The sequence below is a fragment of the Sesamum indicum genome, linkage group LG5 (assembly GCF_000512975.1).
Source record: "Sesamum indicum cultivar Zhongzhi No. 13 linkage group LG5, S_indicum_v1.0, whole genome shotgun sequence".
NCBI classification, from domain to species: domain Eukaryota; kingdom Viridiplantae; phylum Streptophyta; class Magnoliopsida; order Lamiales; family Pedaliaceae; genus Sesamum; species Sesamum indicum.
The window spans coordinates 643076-667054 of record NC_026149.1 but is presented as its reverse complement, the minus strand read 5'-3'; the positions used below and the strand labels follow the sequence as shown (position 1 = coordinate 667054).

The window sequence follows — 23979 nt, the reverse complement described above, 5'->3', positions numbered from 1 at the left end:
GTATATGTAATCGGGGTTTTCAGCGTAATAATATTACAAAAAGAGAGGAATGGAGGCCCGATTTTCGTAGAAGCAAACAAAAGCTGGCAACTGCACTTTCTCAAAAGGCTTGACCAAACAAATCAGATTTATCTCTAGTTTGGAATTATGTGCGGTGGCCCCGCCGGAGTTTGTGTTTGCTGTAAATAGAGTAATAGACCCCCAGGAAGTAGAAGCAGTGGATTCTCCCATTAAAACCACCCATTTATTACGTGGGAAATCGTCACTCCTCCACGTGTCCATCAATTTCCCCACATTACCCCCCGCCCCACTCTGCCCGCGCAGAGCAGAATCGAATCCATAGCCCCGTCTCAGTGTTCAAATTTCTCAACTCCAAATATTATAAAACTATTTTTTCACACTCCACTGCCGTCTTTCGTCTCCGCCTCTTCCCTCCTCTCTCTCTCTCTACAAGTATATGTATGTATATCGATCAGAGCTTCTTTTGTTTTTCTCTTTTTGTGTGATGTGATTAATTTCTCTCTCTGCTGCTACTGTTGTATCTATAAGCGCAATCTCTCTCTTTGGAATGTGCTTTGTCAGTCAGGTGTTGTTTCTCCGCCGTAGATGTATGTATCGAATCAGATGTTTTCTCTCTCTCTAGAATGTGGGTAAGATATACGGATGATTGTTTGGAATGCAGGTGTTTAGAGTGAGCGAGCTAAGATAAGACAGCTGCAAAGGCGACGGTTTTCGAGGTGGTGCGGTGCTTTTTCCGATGACTCCAATCTGTTTTTTCTTTTCTATTTTATTCTTTTAAAAAAAGGATTTTCTTTTGATTGTTGGAAACTTCGGTTTCTTTTTCCGAAAAAGGCAAAAGGTTTTTCCTTTTTCTAAACTTTCTTTTTGATTTTTTTTTTTAATCTCTATGCCGTGGCTGTCTGCTTAATTTGGAATTTTTAAATAGAAAATGGAGAGAGCGAGACGAAGGAAGTTGAAAAGTGCTGCAGGCTTTGAAGGTATCAACTTTTCTAATCACTTATTTCGATTGTACCGCTTTTGATCATATGCCATGAAATAATGTTCTTTCTTCTTTTGCGTGATTATAGCAAAAGAATTCAAATCGTGTTTTATGCTATAAGAAAATTTTGCTGTCCGAACTCTTTACGTTTCTGGTGTTTCGAGTTGGTGAGCTTTATTTGGAGTATTCCAATATTTGCAAAAAAAAAACTTTAATTTCATAATTTTTGTTGTTGACTTTTTTAAGAGAAAGTGAATCACAAAATCACTCTCACTTGACAATTAATTATAGATTTATTAATTATTAAATATATTTTTGGAACATATATATATATATATAAATATATTTTCGTCGTGTTTTCTTTCATGTTGCATGTTAGAGAATTTCGTACAGGAGTTTGTACTGCAGTTACGCTTGTATACCTTGAGAAGATGTTGATATTTGCAATTTGAACTTTTTATGCAGGAGTTGGTCAGAGTCAGAAACATAAAGCTGTTACTAGATTATCTTCGGATTCTTGTTCTTACAATATTGATGAAGACACTAGGGACAATATGGTATATTTACATAAATCTTTTGCATTTAATTAATTATCTTATTATGTAAATCCAGGTGGTTTTTGCCGCTAATCTTTGATCTACACAGTTCACGCTGGAGTTGGGGCAGAACTCCTTGGGGCAAGCCACCGGAAAGTCGAGGGCGAAGTTACTGGCAGATGAAATTTACAAAAAGGTTAAATCCAAGAGACGATCTCCGAGTGTTTTTGCCAAATTATTTGGTCTTGAAGGGCTGCCATCCCTTTGGCATGTTCATAGACAGCAGAAAAAGTTATCAGATACTTATCCGCACAAAAATGTCTCCACATTCGTCCGACCAAATAGACAACTGCATGATGGCCGATCTAATCGAAGAAGCTCAATGCAGCGGCGAGAACTCAATGAGGCGCATGAGGATCCGGAAGCATCACATTTTGTGGGACGACGTCGTTCGTCAAGATGGAGCGCCAGCTCGATGCTTACTAAATCTGAGATGGCGCTAATTCAGAAGTTTATCGATGCAAGACGTCTTTCTGTTGATGAAAGCACCGAGGGAAAGCTTTGGGACTCGAAAGAGCTAGATGACTCCTTGGACATAGTGATGAAATTTGACCAGCAACCAGATACCTTTTCTGTGAATCATTTGCATGATCCACAGGTTAATCCTATCAGTTCTGTTGGTAGCCATACAGCAGCTTTGAAGCCATCAGCTTCTGCAAAGTATGATGGCAATGCCAAAGCACGGACATCAAAGAGAGATGTTGCAGGTAAACATAACATTACTTCTCATCCGAGACGTGAAGATGATCTGCTACTTGAACCAGACAATCGTCGTCGAGCTCATACTTCTTGCCAATCATCAAGCATTCAGTTGGAAGATAAGAATGAGAGCAACACCCTTCCTACAAGGATTTTTGTACTGAGGCCAAACATTGGAAATATGCAGAATGCTGGTGAGTCTGGTCCATCAGCCGATCATTCACATGGTTATGCACCCAGCTATAGGAAACCGAAGGAATCTGCAGGTGTGGAAAAAGTATCATGGAGGAAGAAAGATTCATATTATGATATGGCATTTTCGAGGCCTGTCTCTAGAGAAGCTAAAGAGATAGCCAGGGAAATTACAAGGCGAATGAGAGGTGGTGATGAGACTCTGGATGCAAAATCTTCTGGGTTCAGAGGATATGCCGGGGATGATAGTTTGTATGATGCTCGAGAGAGTGCTTTTGACAGTGAATCGAAGAAGTTTAAATTATCATCTAGGAATTCCTTTGGCGATACTAATAAATGGGGTAGTTACCAATCTTCTAGTTCAGTTGAGTGGTCTGTCAATAGGGAGGCAAAAAAGAGACTTTCAGAGAGGTGGAGGATAACTCAAAGATATCAAGATTTGGAAATAGTTGATGATGGTAGCACCTTAGGTGAAATGCTTGCCATAGCTGATGGCGAAACAAGGTCTAAACATTTGAATGCTAAAACGAGCCATGGCAGAGCAAGTGCTCGACTTGGTAGCATTAATGAAGGTGCTATGTGGGATGCCCCTCTAGGCCTCAGCAGTAGAGATGGTTGGAAAGATGAAATTCGTAGAACTTCATTTAGATCGAGATCGGTTCCTCCTTCACTAGGTCGGAGAAGTCAGAGAGGAGACACATACGATGAAATTTTGACTCAAGAGAAACATCTGATGCGTAGTGACCCCATAGACCGTCATAGAAGTAAAGTTGCTGAGGGATATCTAAGTCATAAATCTCAAGATTCAAACTCCAGGAGCAAGAAGCCGCTTCCCTTTCAGCACATATATATTAATGAGATGGATTCTTTCTTGGAAGCTAATTTCGAGTTGCAGATGGAGGCAAATGTTAAGGACTTATCTGAACAACATCTAACGTTTCAGGTGGCTACAAAAGATGACAGCAGCCGGAGTCGTGTATCTGCTGAACATGGGAGTGCAACCTTGTCTTCTAAATCTTCTCTGTTGCATCCAAACCAGTCTTCCACTAAAGAGAATTACAAAGCTGCTGGTCATGATCAAGAGATATCCAATCTCAAGGTTCGGATCTTCACTTTCCTTGGACAAAATTATTTTTCATTTTAAGTTTTTCCATGCCATGACCCTGAATGTAACCGAGCTGTTTTCATTTTCTCTGCTTTTCATTTCTTGCTGCAAACTATTTTACTCTGTCCACCATGTACAGATACATGCTTCACTGTGCAATTCCTTGAAACAATTTTCTCAAACATTTCTTTTTCTACTTAATATTCATGCACTACATGTTTAATTACAAGTCAAATTTCTACATGTTTGGTTGTTTTTTCTCCAGGCTGAGTATGAATATCTATGTGTTTGTTGATAGTAGTACCATAGGTTGGGGAAGAGTCTGATCTTGTCTCCACGAACAAGACTCTCCCTCGTTTTTAAGTTATATAAAATCAACATCACTTGGTGTTTCATCAGTTAACGTGTTCGGTGCTGCTCCCAATTCTGAGAATAAATGTACTAGGAGATACATGACTATCTTAGAGATAGTAATATGTGCATGATAATAGCTTTTAGGAATGTTGTGTTATTTAATTACGTGACGGCTGACACTTCATTAATGTTGTGAATAGTTCTTGTTTCCGTTTACAGTTTCCCCTCATTGTTATGGTAAATTATGGCTTCAATCTTGTAAGCTATGTGGATATGTGCAAGTCTAGATATAAGAAGAGAGAAGAAGAAAAAAAGGAATTATATAGTTCAACCATATATGAATACATCTATCATCTATGAGACAAAAGCCAAAGGCTAAATCATGTTAGTCTCTCTTGATTTGAGATTACCATGTTTACCTATTTATATAGGTCAAGAACACATGTCAAGAATTGACAATGGAGGAATCACTATAGAATCAAAGAAAATATCACCACAATCAATTAGATATTATTGTAATCTCGCAATTCTATTGAGGAATCAATCATTGATTCTTAAGAGGATATCCTTGCTTCTAGTTGGTAACACATGTATAGATCCTAAAAAGAATGACATATTACTTTGTTTATGATGAGATGATTTAGGGTCATTTGAGCCATGCACATGACTTAACATGACATTAGTGCAAAATCATGAGTGATCCGCCTTGAATATTGGTAAGCTTACTAGCTTCTCCAGATTTTTCGAAATCTTACTTTACGCCAAAATTGGGGTAGTAGTCAAAATTAACGAGATTAAGAATGGTTTATCTTAATATTTTTAGACTATTGCTATTCATTTAAGATGACTAGGTCTTGGACCGAGATACTCAAGAAATAACCAATATCATGTGTATAAGGTGATATAGAATATGGTGTAGATATGAAACAAAATGCTTCATGGTAGTGTCCATCATTCTTCATATGAAGAAGTACATTTTGAGCTTCCATGTCCTAAGCGAACAATCATTTTCTGACAAGCCTTCAGACGACAGCCAAAAAAAGGGTTTCACAAAGAACGGCATGGAAAACGCGTGCAACATGTTTTTAGTTCTACTTCCGAGAATCCTGAAGGAGTGCTGGTTTGATGTTCTAAGTCGCTGAAAATATTGAGATGAGCAATTAAAGTGAAGCATCGTGGTGTTGCGGAGAAGGGATACATGATTACCTTATTTTGAGAAATGAGTTGGTGCCATTTGTTAAAGCTTTTGCTTTTATTATCATCATAAGAAGTTACCATGCCAAGGATCGTTGTCATTGTTAGCCGTCATTACTTTTGTTTGTTTTTAAAATCCATAGTTTGTTTGGTTCTCTTTAGACATGTTTTCATTCCCTAGGAATGAAACTAAACATATTCCTACTCTTTTTCTTCTCTTCCCCCAAGATATTATTAAGAAAAATCCTAGTTATTACTACATATGTTTATACATATTCTAATCGTTATATCAACATATGATATTTATATTTCACATCTCCTAGTCATTAACTAGTATATAAAAGTGTAAATATGACACCATTATAAGATAAAAATTTGCACAAAATGGACATTGAAGTAAAAAAGGTCTGCCAAAAAAGATAAAACCGAACATACTCTATATTCCGCAACTCATTTCTTCAAAATATTTGTCCCTAAAGTTCATACCTGCCTCAGGACTTGTCACGTCATGTTGTTACATCTTGATTAATCGTCTTCCATTGGTTCATGATGAACTCATTTTATTGCTGCAAATGCTATCAACTTATTCATGAGCGACATATTTGTTGACCTAAATAAGAAAAAAACATTCACAATGATGAAGTTGAAGTTCTATTTTTCCTCCTATGGCACGCTGTGGCGCATCGCGCAAAATGGACGAGCCTAGCCTAGCGCCATCCAACAATGACGCCAGGCTTTTGCCTAGCGCAACCATGGTGCGCGCCTGAAGCCTAGCCTTTTAGGTTGAGTCGGGTTTTTTATTTAAAAAAATTAAAAATTGAAGAAAGAATTATCGTCTAGGGATACAAAAGTTATCCTAAGAATATATCAACCTAACTTTTGGGATACAAACATCCTAAAATAGGTAACTTAACGTAAAACTCATGTTTTTCCACATTTATATTTAATTGTTTTTGCATCTTTAGTGTTAAAAGCTCATGTCCAAATTTACGTTGCGCCTTAAAAAGACGCGCATTGTGCCGCCCGCCTTGGCTCTAGGGCACCTTTGCGCAATGATGTGCCATGCCCTGTTACAACTATGCTCCTTAACATCCCCAAGGCCATCACACCAATTTGACAACATTCGGTTATCTACCTCGAGCTTGGAATCCATTTAGCAATTGACTTCTGGTCCTAAAAGACATCCCATACTTGTATGTGCCGCGTACTTATAAGTTTCCCTATTTTTAGTTTTTTATGATAATATTCAATCTATTTGTCATACCATCTCTTTTAACCTAGAAAAATTATTGCATATATGAAACTAATAACTACTTAATTGCAAGTTGCAAGAGCACTCGCTTTGAATATTCGTATTGAGAGTATGGCTATTGGGATAAGGAAACTTATTCTTATTTGTCTTATTTTACTATAAGGTTACTATGCACCATTAAGTTGGTTATCCCGTTATAACTTTACAATGATGTACCTCGGCGTCATGTTTCTTTGAAGTAACGGTCACTAAATTGAAACCTTACAACTATTTTATAGAATTAGATGGCAATTACCTTTTATGGCCGATGCAAATTTCTCATGCTTGAATCCACTTTCAAGAGAAAAAAGAGAAGAAATGGCACTGTTGGATTACCCCTACGGGAAAGGAACGGATACAAGGAACGTATTTCAAGAATTTATATTTGGGTATGGACCACGAAACCCCCTTATGTCCAAATACGGTGTACATCCTATGGGATGTTTTGTACCTGCCATTAGTTATGTTGGAGTTCTCTTGTTATCCTTTGATTATTGCAAAGCCAAATGGGATGTTGGACATGAGTGAGATGCGCATCGCATTTGAAACAGTTTCCGACACATCAAGGATGATTTATTAGAGTGTCCATGAATTATATCCACTTACTATAAGCAGTTGCACACAAATAAGACCTACCGTAATAAATAGTTTCCAAAACAAGAACAAAACAAACAAATAAATAAATAATTTAGTAGCAGTGTTCTATGTTGTATAATTCGAGGAGATGAATACATTGATATTTTAACAATCATTGCCACCATTTTGCTTCCTAATAAGGATGACAATTTTTTTGGTATTGTCTTTTATTACATGACTAACATGCTACTTAGGTCTAGGCAGGATTGAATAGCCTAATCTCAGTTTGGGCTTTAGATGACATTAGTAGACTAGTTTTTGAACTAGCAATGAAGTCTTTTTCTTAGGATTTTCAACTTTAATAAGACTTCAATGATCCCACTGCATGCTTATTTTACATGTAGCGGCTCAAAAACATGTTATTGTGTTGTAATTGGGTAAAGGTGGGCATTAATCGTATATTGGTTATGGTAATTACAAAGACGTGATATTATCTTGGTAGCCATCTTTGCTTTTTCACTGAAATCAGTTCTTACTGCAGCAAGATTCTTATCAATTGTATTTTGCGGCATTATACTGTATATATTTGGTACTTTCAGTGGTCATTACACATTATAGTTAGGCTGCTTGTGCCGTTTAAGATGTTGTATCATATTAACTTTACTATGTATGGTTTGCTCATGTGAAAAGTGCTCCTTTTTAATTGGTGATGTTCCAGGAACAGCACAAGGTGGCTGATCATGCTGGTCCGGTCTCAATCCCTGTTATAGAAGATACACCATTTACCTCTGAAAGTTTTGAGAGAATCAACGCCGAACTGAAAGGTATGTCCGTTTCCTGTGAAAATTTCTGCCATGTGTTCTTACAAGTTATTGAGGTAATTAAGGTTGAGAAATTGATATTTTTCGTACTATACATACAGAATGGTCACTTTTCTTTTTACATGGAGAGACTGGTCTCATGGCATGAACAAATTATAGGGGATTTCATTTGATTGCATACTGTGAAACTTCATATCTGGACCATTTCTCCAAACAAGTGCTATATCCACTGCAATTGTGGTTGATATATGAATAACTTGTACAAATTATTGTCAATCATTCTTTGTCCTTGCATGATGAACATGTACGGGTGTAGTTATTTTCTGAGAGAAAGCTAAATCATGTGAGTTCAGTTTTAGCTGAGTAATTGTGTGATTTTGCAATTGGTTTTGTTAGACATAACTCTTCAGTGCGACGCATGCTCATCCTTATTGTACATGCATTCTCTTTGATGTTAGTTGCATTGCCATGCAAATGTTCCTTTTTCCTACAGTTCTTCCTCCTCACACTATGACCTTTGCAATTCTTTTTATCTTTCCATTGTAGAACTCCGAATGCAACTACAGATCCTCAAGATGGAGTCTGGCCAACATGCTGACGAACCCGCCCCTGTTACCGCTGAGGAAGACATTGCAGAAGTAGAAAACTACTTATTAGGTACTGAAGGCTGGGAAGTCTCTTATATTCTTGATGTGCTGATGCACTCTGGTATTCAAGATTCTGACCTTGATATGTTTGGGATGATGTGGTACTCCCCCGACTCTCCTTTGGATCCCATGTTGTTTGACGAGCTTGAGAAGAGATACACTGACGAGATAACTCGATTGAGGTCCGAAAGAAGGCTGCTATTTGACGGAATAAACTCAGCACTTTTGGAGACTTTCCAGCAGCATATCGATTCATACTCGTGGGCGATGCCAAAATCGGGAAGACTGCACTCGACATGGCAGAAGGAACAGGTCGTTGATGCTCTCGATAAGTTGATGAACCAAGAACCTATAAAGGGGCAGGTAACATCAGGAGTAATCTACAACAACATGGATTGGCCAGACTTGAGAGGAGAAATTGACATAATAGGTAATGACATGGAGAAATTATTGATAGATGACATGATAACTGAGATTTTATGTTGCTAGTGATAGTGTTAGTTTCTGGATAATTAGACTTAGACTGGTTGGGTTGACAGTTGAAAAGCTTTGATTGCCAAAAAGGAGAATTGGAATGAACTTTAGACTTAATCAGAAGTTACAAGTGAGCCAATTTTTTTGTATTCTGCTTCATGAAGCTCTTTACTTTTTCATATTAGCAACTGCTGGTTATTTAGATAGCTGCCTGCTTAAAATGACCCTTCACCCCCCCCCCCCCTTTGGGGGTTGCAAATGTCATTTCTTAGTGATGGATCAGAGATTTTGGTTTATGGCCTTGTGTTAATTTTGTTGTGACATTCATTACATGCATGCATTTATCATATATGTAGAGGATGATCTGGAATAGGAGAAGTCTTGCCACACTCGATTCATAATGTGCTAGCTGTTTGGTTTTGTTTCCATTTTGATTTTCAATTTCTGGTTTTCACTACTTTTAAATAAATTTTTATTTTTGTACTGAAATTTGTGTGATAAATTAGAATGAGTTTGGATATTATAGTTTCTTTATGAAAATATGTTTTATATGATATTATATTATATTTTTCAGCACGAATTAAGAGACATGATATTTCGTAATAATTTTTTTTGTATAAAAAGATTGAAATATTCGAATTTATGGTTCAGTCCCACTCCAATTAAACATGATTTCGTATTTTGAATTTTGAAATAGAATAAAATTAAAATCAACATTTGAAAAATAAAACCCAACAAGGCTCAGATTTCCTATACGTGGCTGACTCTATACTTATTCTGAACAAAACCAATCCTTTTATTGAGGTTTAATTAATTAGGTCGACAACAATATTGCAAACCAATAAAATCCTGAATATATATATATATATATATATATAAGCGTTTTACATATGTATTTATCTTTTCTTTGAAAAAAACATATGCATTTACCGAAACATTAATTTCTACCAGAACAGTGTCCAAAACCAGTACAAAAAAACAGCGTCTGTACTCATATTTTTTCTTACGATATTGTGTTGGTTATCAATACAGTTTTTTCCTTTCTTAGCATATGTATATGGATCGATGTATAAAACTTTCCAATTACCCATTTTTTGTAGTTATATCGGAATTAAGAGTTACAATATTAACAATGCAACTAAACAATGTTGGCTTACGTGCAGGTTTTAACCTTGCAGCTAATCACTTCTTCATACGTTTGCATGCAGACTACCTATCTGACAATAAAAAATTGAGTAAACCATTGACGACATATATAATAGAGAAACGATGATACTAAGAAACCATCATTCCATTGATTAGACGTAGGTCTCTGATAAATTCTTTTACCAGTAGTACAAATACTCGTCCATAAAAAGAAACAAAAGGAACTTTGTAGATGTATGCTTTGAAATTAATCAATGTTGACTCATTAGATGGTGCGGAGTGAAGGCGGAGGACCGTGGATCCTGCGCGACGGCCCACCGGGAGGAATAGGTCCTTTTGGCAACTTCCCGAACACAAACTTCCCCGGCGACCCGCTGCGGGGAGGGTCAGGAGTGGTTTTCCGCGACGGCCCAGAAGGAGGAATAGGTCCTTTCGGCAGCTTCCCCAATACAAACTCCAGAGGCGGGCCCGGGGGCTCAATCCATGACCCACCCGAGGGAGGAACAGGTCCTTTCGGAAGCTTCCCCAACACAAATTTTCGCTGTGTGGCTGTTCCTTCCTCCGCCACAACAGCTATCAAGAGAAGTGCAAATAGCAGAAACCGAGTGAAGAAATTCTTCATCTTCTATGAGTTTTGGAGGTGTAATTTTTCTTGATATTGGAGGGAGTTTAAATAGGAATTGTGAGTTGGTGCTGAAACCCAACATTTTAGTTAATGATCGATATACATTAGATGTTGTCAATAATATATTGATTGATTTTATGGGAAAAATAGGAATGTAATGATGATAAATATCATTTGTAATTAAATTTTGACAGCAAATTAAAATATACCATTTTTTCTCCTCTTATTTCAGTATCGTTTTCCGGAAAGCAAATCTCATAAAGTTAGTGAAATTAATGAATATGCTTTATTTTGATTAAAATCTGACAGGAAATTTAGTATATTTCTCTCTAATTACTTAATCCATCGTTATTTATTTGGAATCAAATATCATTGAATTAAGTATGGTAATATTGATATCAAAATTACATATATATATATATCTATATCTATACTATATATAAAGGGATAACACCTCTTTAATATCTCATTTTTTTTGGTATTTTATTTATTTTTTAAAATTTTTCATCTGACTTTTCATCCCATTATCTTTTGATAGTTTTTTTTTTTAATTTTTTCATCTTCTTTTTGTCACTATTTTTTTACAAATATGATATTAACTTATTATTTTGTATATATTTTATTAAATAATAAATATTTTATATAAATAATATTTATAAAAATTGCACACACATAAAGTGCGTAAAAAATTACTAGTGTATAAATAATTAATGCGATTAATTACATATAAAATAAATAACCAATACATCAATAATAAAAAAATACAATAAATTATAAAAAAATTATGTTCAAGTATGTAAATAGATATATTATCCATATAACTAACGGGACACAAAATAATTTTTTCTCTAAATTTAGATTTTTTATTTTTTTTTTTGGTAAATGTAAGTTTCATTAATAAAACAAGATCATACAATACAACAGTGCTCAACTGGTGGTTTCTCCCTCGACAGGCCAAGGGATACGTCATAATCTATATAACGCATATGAACTAACAGAACAAGATAAATTAGCACTAATAATTTTTTGTCTAATATCTTCCACAATAATGGTGACATAACGGCATCGAAAGAATAGATGAGTATATATCTTCATTCGCCTTCATTACATAATATACAAGCGCTTATGTATAATAGCCATGGTTTATCAGCTGTGAATAGATTTTTCAAATTAATCATTTGATAAACGGGATTGTTTTTCTATCTACGAAGAGCATACATGTAGTTTAATTCTTGAAAAGGTTGTGTAGGCAAGAGCCGACCTTAGCTCAGTTGGTAGAGCGGAGGACTGTAGTGGGCAACACCCAATAGGCCATCCTTAGGTCGCTGGTTCGAATCCGGCAGGTCGGAAATTTTGGTTTTTGACATATTTTTCCCTCCTCGACTTCCTTTTTCTTTGTTTTAAGACATACTTTTGTCCTTGTATATATTTCCTATAATATAATTGTTACCACATCCGGCCCAATTTATTCGTTCTTTAATGGGGCCTTACACAGAAAAAAAACCAAATAATTGGGCCTGAACTGGCCCATTACGCCGTCCTAGTTGTGACTTGTGAGAGTTTATCACTTGGTGGGCTGCAATCCATTTAATTCTTTAAATTAAAGTATTTTATTCCTCTTTAATCCACGACAAGTCTATATACACATTTATTGTGTAATTGATTGAGGCTTAATCAAACTCAAATATCCATGAAAAAAGAAATTGTTTTTACCAGCTATGAGCATGATCGGACTTTTACTCCACCTGCCCCTACTTACTAAAGAAGAGAATAAGAGTGGTGCCTCAACTCAAAATAAGGGCAATACAAAATCTTATAACTACAAAGACTCAACCAAAATTCATCAGCTTCCAAGTTGAAACCAAATCAGGATGAAATACTCGGAAATCAAAGGTTGCAATTGTTTTTTCCATCACCAACACAAGAAAAAACTGAGTCGAATTAGAGTAAATTATTCTACAGCAGCTAATTCCCATACGCCATTCGGGCACACAAAAAACAAACCACCCTTTAAATGCCAGCTCCTCTGTACTCATTCTTGAGTGATGGTGGGATTTGAGATGACATTGCTGGAGACCATAACTGCGCATTTTTCACCTTAGATATGCTGGAAAGAACACCTAACGGCGTAACGTTTCCGGTCACTGTCACCTTCTTCGCTGCGAAATCTATGTTGAAGGATGTTACTCCTGCATCATTCTCAACATTTTAGCTACCTCTATAATTTAGATTAGAAAAACAACAGCCTGCCTGGGAATTTTACTAACTTGATGATGCAGTAGTTTTTGGTTAGAAATGGTTGTTGGAAATTTTGTGACACAATAAAGCAATGCAGAACCGTCTTTGGTCCCCTCACACACACACACACCAGAGAGAGAGAGAGACAGAGATATGCATACTAACCTTCCATCCTGGAAAGATGTTTCCTCATTTTCCTTTCACATCCTCTGCAATGCAATGAAACTCTTAGAACAACCACCTGCAAACAAACACAGAGGAAACAAAAAAGAAAAACTTTGATCAGCTGTGTATCAGGGCTAATTAAATTTCTGTATCCATGCAACAATTACTAATAAACTACATAAAGGGCTATTGGAAACCCTGTAATTCAAGCAAGAATTTGAAACCAGATTGACTAATACATGCGCTGAAGCAAAACCTGGTGTGGATGAGAAGGAGACGACGAAGCCGGCGGTTTCACATTGCATATTTCCTCTGTTATGGCGTCCTTAGACTTGGAAGTATCCTCAAGAAACAGCTTCCCAGCAGGATCAGAATCCGAAAAAGCATTCAATAAAACCTTCTCCCTCAGCAAATACCTTGTAGAACCAGGAGGGCTGATGAAATCACCAGGCTTGTTGCAGCTCCAGCTCTTCCTAGTTGTGGTGATCCCATTACTGTTCTTAAGCTTCTGATCAAAAGAGGAGGTATTAGCAGTACCACTGTTGTTGGCTTGATCTTCATGCTTTTCCTTTAACGAGATTCTTTTGTTCTTCTTCTTGTGATGAAGTTTGTGAGGCTTGGGGTGAGAATTAAGAGTGCAAGGAGGAACTAATCTGGCAATTCTTGTTGAGTCTGTGATGATGGGATTGTAGCGGTCAATGATGGGGCTGGAGCCGAGGGGAAGAGTGGAAGAAGAAGAAGAAGGTTGATCCATAGTGAGGCATATTGCAGTTGCAGCTTGTGATGCACAGAATATATGGATTCCTTTCATCTTTAGAAAGTGCAGTGTGGGAATGATAAGTGATAATGGTTTGGAGAATCAAATTTGTGGGGGCAGTGAGGCTAAGATTCTTTGTGTGAGCTGTGAAATGGAGTTGTTCAGCATCAATGCAGGAGAGAGAGAGAGAGAGAGAGAGAGAGAGAGAGAGAGAGAGAGAGAGGTTATTTGCACAATGAAGTTGCACTGCACCTCTATTTTTACCATGACCAAGACAAACCTATCACCAATATTTTTTTTTAAATTATTAATCAAATCAGATTTAATCGAACAAACCAATCAGAATAGGTGCAATATACTAATTATGTGATCACACAATATATCATTACACTTATTATATAATTTATTTAGATCTGACCGAACTCAATTTGGACTATAATATTTTTTTGTTTGTGTGTGCGCGCGCACGAGCTTTTTATGTTCATTTGTTTTGAGGAAATTTTGCTTAATTCTTGAAATTTCTTTAAAATTGAAAATTGTACTGTTTTATAATTTATAATTGGTCGATGGTCATTAATTTAAATAAAATTAATGTTTTCTTTTTTTTTTTAATTGTTCTAGGGAAAAAGAAGATTGGGTTGGACATAGGGAGTATGGCATAAAAACTATTTAAATACCAATAAAAGTAAAAAGAAAATAAAACATTTAATCAAACAGAGCAGCAGCGTTTCTGAAGCTTAAAAAATTAGTAATATTTCTGTGGCAGACAGAGTGACATAAAATTATAATCAATCATTATAAAGATAGAATAATTATAAAAATAATTAATTTTAATTTTTTCGTACTGTAATTCAATTGGGAGCAGTATGTGGGTGGATGGCCTGCAGTACACTACAGGTCTGACAAATTACAGAAAGGGGAATTGGGCATGAATTTAAGAGCATTGCAATTGCTGCTGCTGCTGCTGATTGCTGATTGCACGGTATATCAGACAAAAAGCAACGGTTATATGTATTTAACGCCCTTCAGTCAAGGACAAGCAGCTCCTCTACTGGCTTAAGGTGTGTTTGGCTTTTCTTGCTTTTCAATTTTTGGCATTTTCTTCCTTTTTCTTAATTAAGAAAAAACATAAAAAGTAATAAGGGTGTGAGACAACTACTCAATCAGACTGAGTTATTAAGAGTAGACTAGATTTACAAGATAATTTTGGCAAGGTTAATGAATACTAATGTCTTATAATAATTATTATCATCACTCTGATATCTTTGACTAAAATTGGAGATGAAGAATCCAATTCCACATATGGGAATTCTTACTACTTTTCAAACTTTTGGGATATTTTTTTAATTTTTTTTATTTTGTGAAAAGTACCGTTGCAAGGCTATAATATTGCATCTTTTTACATGAACAAATAAGAAGGTTCTAGTCTCAATTAAGTTTTATATCATTACATTTGTCATGTAATTCATTAATTTCTATAGAACTCCACATCGATAAATATGATTCATTTGTCGTATCATTGATTTAAGTGTGAACAAATTCAATTCGAGCTATAATTCCTCAAACCAAAGTACCTATAAAAAAGTTGATAGAAGCTCTGGTGGGGTGCTTTTGGAACATATGCCTCTTTAATTGAATATCATCTGTAGGTTTCTTTGTGTGAATGAACGAGACACAAAGTTCCTTTGCTCTATGAGAAGGAAAGGTTGTAGTTCAGAAATCCATAGAATCAGATGCTTTTCATCACTTTCCGCACTTGTTTTCTTCCCTTTCTTTTTGCTTTACATCTCCATCCAACAATCCAAGTTCTTTACCCCTCCTTTTACATTCTTTTTATCTGCCCTTACTTTCTACTTCACTTCTCTTCTTTCTTTAAAGCACCTTATTCTGCTTACCAGCAATTCACCATTGAACTAAAATAACATCCAGCGGAATTCCATGGATCTAGTGCACCTGAATATAAACCGGGACAAGATCAGAATACTTTGCTTTGTTTAAAAACTAGTATGGTTTCGTTTCCTGCATCCTTGCTATGATATTAGGACGAGTGGAAATAGGGTTCCCCTGCAACCTCACAATGATCATAACTTTGTGATTAAACAGAAGTTCCAATGATCATGAGTCGAGCTCCACAAAAGCACATATCGAAGAATTTCAATAAGTTTAACTGTTTCAGCTGTAAAAACTTGGAATGTAGACTAGCAGTTCAATAAAAACAAGGAAGATAATTAAATAACAATAAGTTGTATCAGGTTAAAATGATCAGGCAACTTTAAAGAGAGGATAAAGATTCACTCATGATTGCAGAAGTTCTAACATGTACAATCAGGGTGATATCAAAGTCATTTACACCACGCAAAGCAAAACTGGATTAAAGTCACAAGAATTCATGAAATGCAAAACATAGGTAAATAAGAATGATGTGACATATAGCTACTTAAAGTTTGCTATAGAAAAAATTCACCAATAAAGATATTAATGCAATATGGCAAATGAAACAGCTAACATGCACAACACGCTTTGATTCTATACATACTAGTTCCTCTGTATTCTCATTTGTCTTCTTTTCCTTCATCTTCATTCAAGATGCGGTTTCGGAAATCATTGACCATTAGAGGCAACCCTTCCCGTAACGAAATCTTTGGCTCCCAGTTCAGAAGCTCTTTTGCTTTGCTAATATCTGGCTTCCTCTTGTGAGGATCATCAGCAGTGTTGGGTCTGAATTCAATCGTGGCACTAGGGTCGATGGTTTCTTTGACGACCTGTTATTTCAGGAATAAAATAATTTATTGGTGCAATAGAACAGAAGAATCCAGATCTCAGTGGATAATAAAGAAAAAATGTCATCTATAGATAAAAATCTTGTATCTAAGACAAACCTCAGCAAGCTCTATCATACTGAATTCTCCCGGGTTACCCAAGTTGAACGGGCCAACATGCTCACCCTCCATCAATGCCACCAATCCATCAACCTGACATCCAGAAAATGCATATGCAACATTGGGTTACAAATGCACAGAGAATATACTTCCATGTTCTGATTTTACACCTCATCTAGCAAATCTTAGGAATTACTTCACCGTTTCTATTATGCTGCTGCCATAGTATCTGTTTCAGATTAAATTTAGGCCCAAGTCTTCAGAATGAAATTCAATATACAAGGCAAGCACACAGTTTTGGAGTGGGAAAGGAGTGTGTGTGTGTGTGTGTGTGTGTGTGTGAGAGAGAGAGAGAGAGAGAGAGAGAGAGAGAGAGAGAGAGAGAATGCAGGTATATATGTGTTCTAAATTGTGCCTAAAGAATTCTAGCTTTCAACTAAGAAGGAACTTATTTGAAGTCTAGACATAAATCAGACTTTTATAGCATATCTTAAGTTAGGGGCTGCAACTAATCTCGTACCATACACTGCATAAGTCAGCAAAAATTGACTGGTTACATACGGAGAGTTGAAATATTAAGGTGGTACCAGAACAAAGTTATTTTCCTAAAGGGGTAGGACATGACATACCAAGTCAGACACATATTGGAAGCTACGTGTTTGCTTGCCGTCCCCATAGACTGTCATTGGCTGTTTCCGTATGGCCTGCATAACACAGTCATGTCATATGGATATGTTGTTAATATAAATTAACTTAGAACTTCTTGATGCATCTTTTATCACCTCATTAAAAATATCATCACACAAGACAAACCTGTGAAACAAAGTTGCTGACCACACGCCCATCATCTAGACACATACGAGGCCCATATGTATTAAAAATACGTGCAATACGAACCTGTACAGGATATAGGAAGATGATTAGATATTCCTGCACTGAACCTAATTCGGAACACGTGCTTACATATGTTTGGGGAACATTCAAATGTGAGCTGCGAGCATGATTCTTGCCTTAAGATACTCAGCAGCGCAGGCAGTGAATACCAAAGAGTTCCATCACCCACAACGCATGAAAAGAAAAAAATGTAACAGAAAAACCACCTAGCTTATATATTTTCATATAAAGTGCCATTACAATTGCTAATACAACAGAATTGTTTTCCTTATTAAGGAGGACTCAGTAAAATTAGCATCATTCACCGGACAAGTGTTGAAGCTGGACAGCGGTGTACATGCATATAGAAGCACCAGAAATGACATTACATCTCCTAGGATACACTCAAACATGACAACTAAAAACTACAAAGATCAGAACACAAGAAGCGGCAAAGTAGTATTGCATATTACCTCAACACCAGCACCTCGATGATAATCCATTGTTAAGGTTTCAGCAGTTCGCTTGCCTTCATCATAGCAACTCCGTACGCCTGATTAATTATCCGGTGAGCAACATGCAATCAAAACAGTATACTAATAGCTAAAAAATAATGCACACTAACCAATAGGATTGACATGTCCCCAATACGTCTCCTTCTGTGGATGCTCAAGAGGATCACCATAAACCTCACTTGTACTAGTAAGAAGGAACCTCGCGCCGATTCTCTTTGCAAGGCCCAACATATTAAGTGTTCCCATCACATTTGTCTTTTAATCAAATGTCAAGGATCTCAAACCAATTCCAGATGCAATAAAAATATCAGCGCATGTCCACATTCAACCATACAGTCCAATTTGATTAAAAGATAAATGCCTATACTCGCATAAACATAAAACAATTAAGCAAGTAAATGCAAGAACGTATGCATGCACATAAATCCCTCCCTCATTAGTTATTCCTGATCTGAACGGCCATTTAAGTAAAGATCTGAGCCTAGAATCCAAATCACACATAATTTGAAACGCAAACTATTTGCTCACATCAAAATCAACAAACATTACAATCCATAGGATATGATAGTCTTGACAGGATTATACTTATAATGCACGGGCGAGGCCGGGCAAGCTAAATGGTAGATCTGATCCACCTCCAACAAAATCGGCTCGACAACATCATGTCTAATCAACTCGAACCTCGAATTCCCAAACAAATGCATCACATTCTCCTTCCTCCCGGTGAAAAAGTTATCAATGACAATGACATCATCCCCTCTGGCAATCAACTTATCGACCAAATGACTACCGACGAAGCCGGCACCACCGGTAACAACGATCCTCTTCCTTTTACTCCCAATACCGACGGGGACTCTCCCCACCCCACTAGCATACCTATTATAATTATTTATACCAAAATGATTGTGAAAATTGTGGGTGTCAGGGGAGGTATGATGGGGAAAAGTATCCAAGGATTGGTGGTGGTTGGCAGCGGAAATGTGGGGGGGGCGGGGATCGGTTGGAGAGAGGATGGAGAGGGAAGGCTGGATGATGAAGAAAGTGGAGCCGATCAAAATGCCGACGAGGATGAAGAGAAGGCGCTGCTCCTTGAGGATGTAATTGAGGGATCTGGGAAGGGATCGGGATGGTTTAAGGGATTTGGGAGAGTAGGTGGAGGAGGTGTGGGAGAAGGGAGATTCTTCGTCCTTGCGGGAGGATGTGGGTTGTTTGTGCAATTGCTTCATGGGTGGAGGAGGTTGAGAAGAAAGTGAAAGAGAGAGGGGTTTAGGGAGAATTGGAGAGAGAAGGTGTAAATGGAGAATGTTGGAGTGAAGAAGAAGAAGAAGGTGTGGGTGTAGGGGCAATGGGCAATGGCATATCAATGATTGAATGAGCAGGTGGAAGCTGTGTTTGTGTTTGTTGTTGGTAATGCAGACAGACACCCACTGCGCTTATTCCTATACCTCTACTATTACTATTTTCATTCAGATTTGAGTATGTGTTGTGAGAGTGAGAGAGAGAGAGAGGGGGGTATAGGCGTATGTACGTATGAAAAACGTTTCCGACAGTTAAAAGGCAAGGGAATATGATGTAATTATTTTGAAGTGGGCCTACCCCTTTATAAATATGTTGTAGGACTATACAAATACAAACACAAGCCTCCTTTAATCGGGTCCTGTTTTGGAGTAGATCCGACCCAAATATGACAACAAAACGTACACATATAATATGGATCAATGTAACATGAAAGATGGGCCATCCATATTTGCCAAACTGTATCCAGCCCAGCCCACTCATCGAATGTACAAAAATTGTTGGGATTGAAGTGGAAAAAGTTACTGACCATTTTTTTTTATAATTATTTTCTCATATTAGATAAGTTTTATTAATTTTATTCATAATTTTTATTTTTTAACTACTACAAAAAAGAGAATATTTATTTTAAGTTAAGCAATATATTATTATTATATTCACAAGAGTTCAAAATTTCTATTATTCACATAAGATAATTATAAATATCAACATAAGAAATATAAAAAGAAAAGTTATTTTTCGTTTAGAGAAAGACTAATTTGATAATTTTATAGACTTTTAAGAACTAAAGTGATAAAATCAAATTTATTGACCAATTTACCATCCAAAAACTCAAAATGCAGCCACACTTTCGTCGAAAAAGAGTCAGAAAGATCAAATTGAGACAAAAATTAAAGTTTAAAAATGTTAAAATTAAAAAATAAACTTGAAACAAAAGTAATTCTAAACGAAAATTTAAGAGGGCAATGTAACATTTAGCCAATGAGAACATAGTGTTAGGGTTGCCCTTGTTTTGTTCTTTAATTAAGGTGATTGAAGTGTGGAATGGATTTGGGTGCAGACATGCATGCATGGACTATTTTATTTAATGAACAAAAATCATGTGGATAAGAGTCCCAAAATGGGGATTATATATATATATATATATATATATGACTATATTTCCACATGCACCTAAATTATCTCTCATCATTTACTTCTATTCTATTACAACTAATGTATCATCTATATATCCCTTTAATTTTGCTTTATTTCACACACCTACCTACTTATCTCTTCTTCTTTTGTTTATGGACTCAAGACTTCACTTCTTCATTTATACTACATAAAAAAAAAAAATCATTTTCACTCACAAAAAGCAGTTACTTACTCCACAATACTAATTTTTTAAATTCCTAAAAATGTACTTATATGTATTTTCAGCTATTCATACTCAAATTCTTATTTTAATCTATATATTTATATTAATATGAAAATTTTACTCACAAACATCAATTTGTAAAACAGCGATAGCAAATCTTTTTGGGATCGTTAATGTCTCTAAATTAGTTTATTTTTTTTAAAAAAAATTATGTGTATTGATTTATATATTTTATTGTTATTTATAATATATTTTAAGTATAAAAAATTACTTATTATATGCACACACGAACAACATATCATAATGGCTAATCATACATAATATACACCTAATTCGATTTAGGTCAAAATTTCCCATTCTTTTGTACCATCTTTTGATTCCCATCCGCATAGAAATTTCATCACAAGGAAAAGTATATTTTCATATATATGCATGTGTGTGTGTGTGTGTGATTTGATGCATGTACCAATTAGTTTCAATCTGGGTCCAAATTTTAGTCGCGTGTGATGGTGGAAGCTTTCACATGCAATATATGTACGTGTTCACAGATGTTTTTCTAATTTTATGTAGTCAAATTTTCACATGGAATATTCATTCAATTATATAAATATATATATAGTAATGAACAACATTTGTTAAATTTAAACTTTGCTAGACTTAATTAAATTTAATATTACCTTTATGTTTTTTTTTTAATGTAAAATTCTTTCTATAATTAAAAGAAATTAAAGATGAGTGATTAGGTAAAACGAGTATATTGACCCATCAATCGTTAAAAAAAAATGACTACATAATTTATATCAGTATCATTAAATCAAAAGTACATTCTGTCAATAAATTCATTTCAAGTGATACGAATATTTATACATTTTATAAGATTTAAACCCATTATTTTAAATTTATTAATGAGATTTTAATTTTAACTACTAGACTTAGCACATATGACTCAATCAGTCTTGGTAGGTCAGATTTAATTGGCTACGCGTGTACGGACCAGAAAAGCACGTCGTTTCCTGCCAATAAATTGTCGTTTTGAAGAGGTTTTCCAATGTGTCCAACCACTGCAGAAGCGGGGAATTGTCTCAAACCATTCTTTTGCTTCATACCTCAACCACAAAAACAATTTATAGTGTCTCCCTAAATGTTACGAAAAAATCCAATTCATCCCAATATGATATAAAAAATGTGTAAAATAATTTCTCTAATAAATAAAATAGTAAATTATTCCATGTGTTTTGAAAACACAAGGAGATAATTTTTTAATTCTTTTTTACAGGGGTTTATATGCTTATTTTACATATCACACGGGGTAAATTATATTTAACCCCTAAAATGTTATTCTATTTTAGACAATGTATTAAATAATACTTAATTAACTAATTAATTTTTATAGTACTTTTTTATCGTCGGAATTTCGACAATTTGATCTTCAGTATATGTAACAAAATCAAATTTTATATCACGTACTGTAGTTAATATATACAATGTCACAACTGTCAATACTTTTATAAATATATGGGCAAAGTCAAAGTAGATTTTACACATGGTGTGTCTATATTGGATGAAAAATAAAAGATAATGCAATTTTATGATGAAAAAAATATTGCAATTGATTTAATTAAGAAACAAACATATGGTTAGTGATTGTGGCGAGGTTCTTTGCGACCTAGAGTTGTCTTGGATTATGACCCGGTGGCAAGCTATCCTTGGTAATGGCTTAGCGGTGATCTCGAACTAAAGTTTAATAAGTATTTTTGGTTGGATTATGAACTTGCACATACATAACCTGTCAAGCTAGTTGAGGTGGTCCTCAATTAAAATCTTTCGAAATTTAAGTTAATTGAAGGATTTTAGGTTGTAAGGGGTTGCATAGAAGCCATCTAGATATAGAATGCGATCTTTTAGGAATAAATGCATATCTGTTAAATGACCTTCACGTATTTATAGGCTTTTATGTGTCAGAATCCCTCCAAATCATGTGTCAAAAGGGGAATCGTTGAATGAGTGTCCAATCAATAGTTATAGAAATGAACGCCCGATGAATGAACTGATTTGCGACCCAAACCGAATATAAAATACGCAAATCAATAGTGTTGGGACATTTCCATTGTTTTACAAGTTTAATATATTTTTCCATATTAGATATTTTTGTAATACAAAAAGTTTATAAATGAAAGTATGGTACAACGGTCTTTAAAAGTAGAATAATTCAGTTAATTTAATTATCAAAAATGATATATTAGCCACAAATTTGGCAATTGGAGGAACGTTTGGCGGTTTAATGATGTCAATGATATTAACTCTGTTTGCATCAATCTCAAAATTGAAGTACATCTCAATCATAATTAACTTATCATTTGACGTACGGAATTCAAACTTGGTAGGTAGTATGCTTTTATATCTTTTTTTTCAAAATATATTAATATTTCTAAATTAATTAATATATTATTATTATAATATTTAATACGTGATATATTAAAAATTAGTTAACAAATTCAAAATAAATAAACAAATAATATATTAATAATAATAATAATATTTACATTAATAAAATTCAAATTCATAACCGTCTAATTATAAAACCTCAATTTCAGCACTCAAACAAGAGATCATTGATTAGACTATAGAACTAAAAGGGCGAAATTTGATGAAATTGGCCCTTGACATTACCACTGATCTTTCTTTGTCAAAAGAAAATTGTGGTGTGACGTACTCACACTTTCAAGATTTGATTTTTTTTCTTAGAGTTTTTTCTTCTTTTGTACAATCATGAAAACGACGTTTTTGAGAAATCGTGTAATATAATGGTGCAACGTTAAGCAGGTGAATCAGAAAGACTGCAGCATAGTGGTGCTGATTGCTGAAGCCCCTCAATAATCAACAAATATTAGTTTAGTTATGGTTAATATTAGTGTATATGCATTTAAATATCAAAATTATATAATTTATGCGCCTCATCATACATTTTTGTCGATGTTGAAGTTAGTGATGTTAGTGACTAATTATGGTCGTAATATTTTTTATTCACTTACTTTCACATAATTTATTTATATTATCGTCCGGCTGATTTCTTGGCGCGCACATTTAGATGCAAAATAAATAAAAAATCCTACATGAAATTACCATAAAATTAATTTACTTACATTGATGAAATTCTTGACATTTGACAAGGGAAA

The 23979-nt window shown here is 35.2% G+C and overlaps 4 protein-coding genes and 1 non-coding gene across 13 annotated transcripts; 2 read left to right on the top strand and 3 right to left on the bottom strand.

The window, feature by feature from the left end:
* Window positions 78-9097, top strand: LOC105161437. 8 transcript variants are annotated; one of them, XM_011079128.2, is made up of 7 exons: window positions 78-459; window positions 683-740; window positions 947-998; window positions 1466-1557; window positions 1646-3586; window positions 7726-7831; window positions 8375-9097. In XM_011079128.2, exons 3-7 carry the CDS (start codon window positions 950-952, stop codon window positions 8962-8964), a joined length of 2778 nt encoding a protein of 925 aa, XP_011077430.1. In that variant the 5' UTR covers window positions 78-459; window positions 683-740; window positions 947-949; the 3' UTR covers window positions 8965-9097. The 8 variants fall into 8 exon arrangements, with proteins under 8 accessions (XP_011077430.1, XP_011077429.1, XP_011077425.1 ...); XM_011079127.2 differs by having other exon boundaries at window positions 78-586; XM_011079123.2 differs by having other exon boundaries at window positions 78-608.
* Window positions 10361-10717, bottom strand: LOC105161492 (proline-rich protein HaeIII subfamily 1-like). The gene has a single exon (XM_011079189.1). It carries the CDS (start codon window positions 10715-10717, stop codon window positions 10361-10363), a length of 357 nt encoding a protein of 118 aa, XP_011077491.1.
* TRNAY-GUA lies at window positions 11977-12069 on the top strand. Its single transcript has 2 exons — window positions 11977-12013; window positions 12034-12069. It is a non-coding gene; the product is annotated as a tRNA-Tyr (tRNA).
* On the bottom strand, window positions 12408-14088 carry LOC105161435 (protein SODIUM POTASSIUM ROOT DEFECTIVE 2). The gene is made up of 3 exons (XM_011079118.2): window positions 13380-14088; window positions 13124-13199; window positions 12408-12909 (listed from the first exon to the last, which is right to left on the bottom strand). Exons 1-3 carry the CDS (start codon window positions 13932-13934, stop codon window positions 12731-12733), a joined length of 810 nt encoding a protein of 269 aa, XP_011077420.1. The 5' UTR covers window positions 13935-14088; the 3' UTR covers window positions 12408-12730.
* On the bottom strand, window positions 15456-19661 carry LOC105161434 (UDP-glucuronic acid decarboxylase 1). Of its 2 annotated transcripts, XM_011079117.2 has the most exons (8): window positions 18711-19661; window positions 18258-18405; window positions 18106-18185; window positions 17573-17656; window positions 17389-17463; window positions 16760-16852; window positions 16417-16642; window positions 15456-15833 (listed from the first exon to the last, which is right to left on the bottom strand). In XM_011079117.2, exons 1-7 carry the CDS (start codon window positions 19371-19373, stop codon window positions 16433-16435), a joined length of 1353 nt encoding a protein of 450 aa, XP_011077419.1. In that variant the 5' UTR covers window positions 19374-19661; the 3' UTR covers window positions 15456-15833; window positions 16417-16432. The 2 variants fall into 2 exon arrangements, with proteins under 2 accessions (XP_011077419.1, XP_011077418.1); XM_011079116.2 differs by lacking the exon at window positions 15456-15833 and having other exon boundaries at window positions 16127-16642.

Excerpts from the sequence above, each read along its gene's own strand:
- LOC105161437 (XM_011079128.2), top strand. The coding sequence starts at position 950 with ATGGAGAGAGCGAGACGAAGGAAGTTGAAAAGTGCTGCAGGCTTTGAA. Across the intron at positions 1,558-1,645 it reads AAGACACTAGGGACAATATG|TTCACGCTGGAGTTGGGGCA; the intron begins GTATATTTACAT and ends TGATCTACACAG. Across the intron at positions 7,832-8,374 it reads AATCAACGCCGAACTGAAAG|AACTCCGAATGCAACTACAG; the intron begins GTATGTCCGTTT and ends TTTCCATTGTAG.
- LOC105161492 (XM_011079189.1), bottom strand. The coding sequence starts at position 10,717 with ATGAAGAATTTCTTCACTCGGTTTCTGCTATTTGCACTTCTCTTGATA.
- LOC105161434 (XM_011079117.2), bottom strand. The coding sequence starts at position 19,373 with ATGAAGCAATTGCACAAACAACCCACATCCTCCCGCAAGGACGAAGAA. Across the intron at positions 18,406-18,710 it reads ATAATCCTGTCAAGACTATC|AAGACAAATGTGATGGGAAC; the intron begins ATATCCTATGGA and ends ACATTTGATTAA. Across the intron at positions 16,853-17,388 it reads TCCAATATGTGTCTGACTTG|GTTGATGGATTGGTGGCATT; the intron begins GTATGTCATGTC and ends TCTGGATGTCAG.
- LOC105161435 (XM_011079118.2), bottom strand. The coding sequence starts at position 13,934 with ATGAAAGGAATCCATATATTCTGTGCATCACAAGCTGCAACTGCAATA. Across the intron at positions 13,200-13,379 it reads CTCCTTCTCATCCACACCAG|GTGGTTGTTCTAAGAGTTTC; the intron begins GTTTTGCTTCAG and ends GTTTGTTTGCAG. Across the intron at positions 12,910-13,123 it reads ACATCTTTCCAGGATGGAAG|GAGTAACATCCTTCAACATA; the intron begins GTTAGTATGCAT and ends AGAATGATGCAG.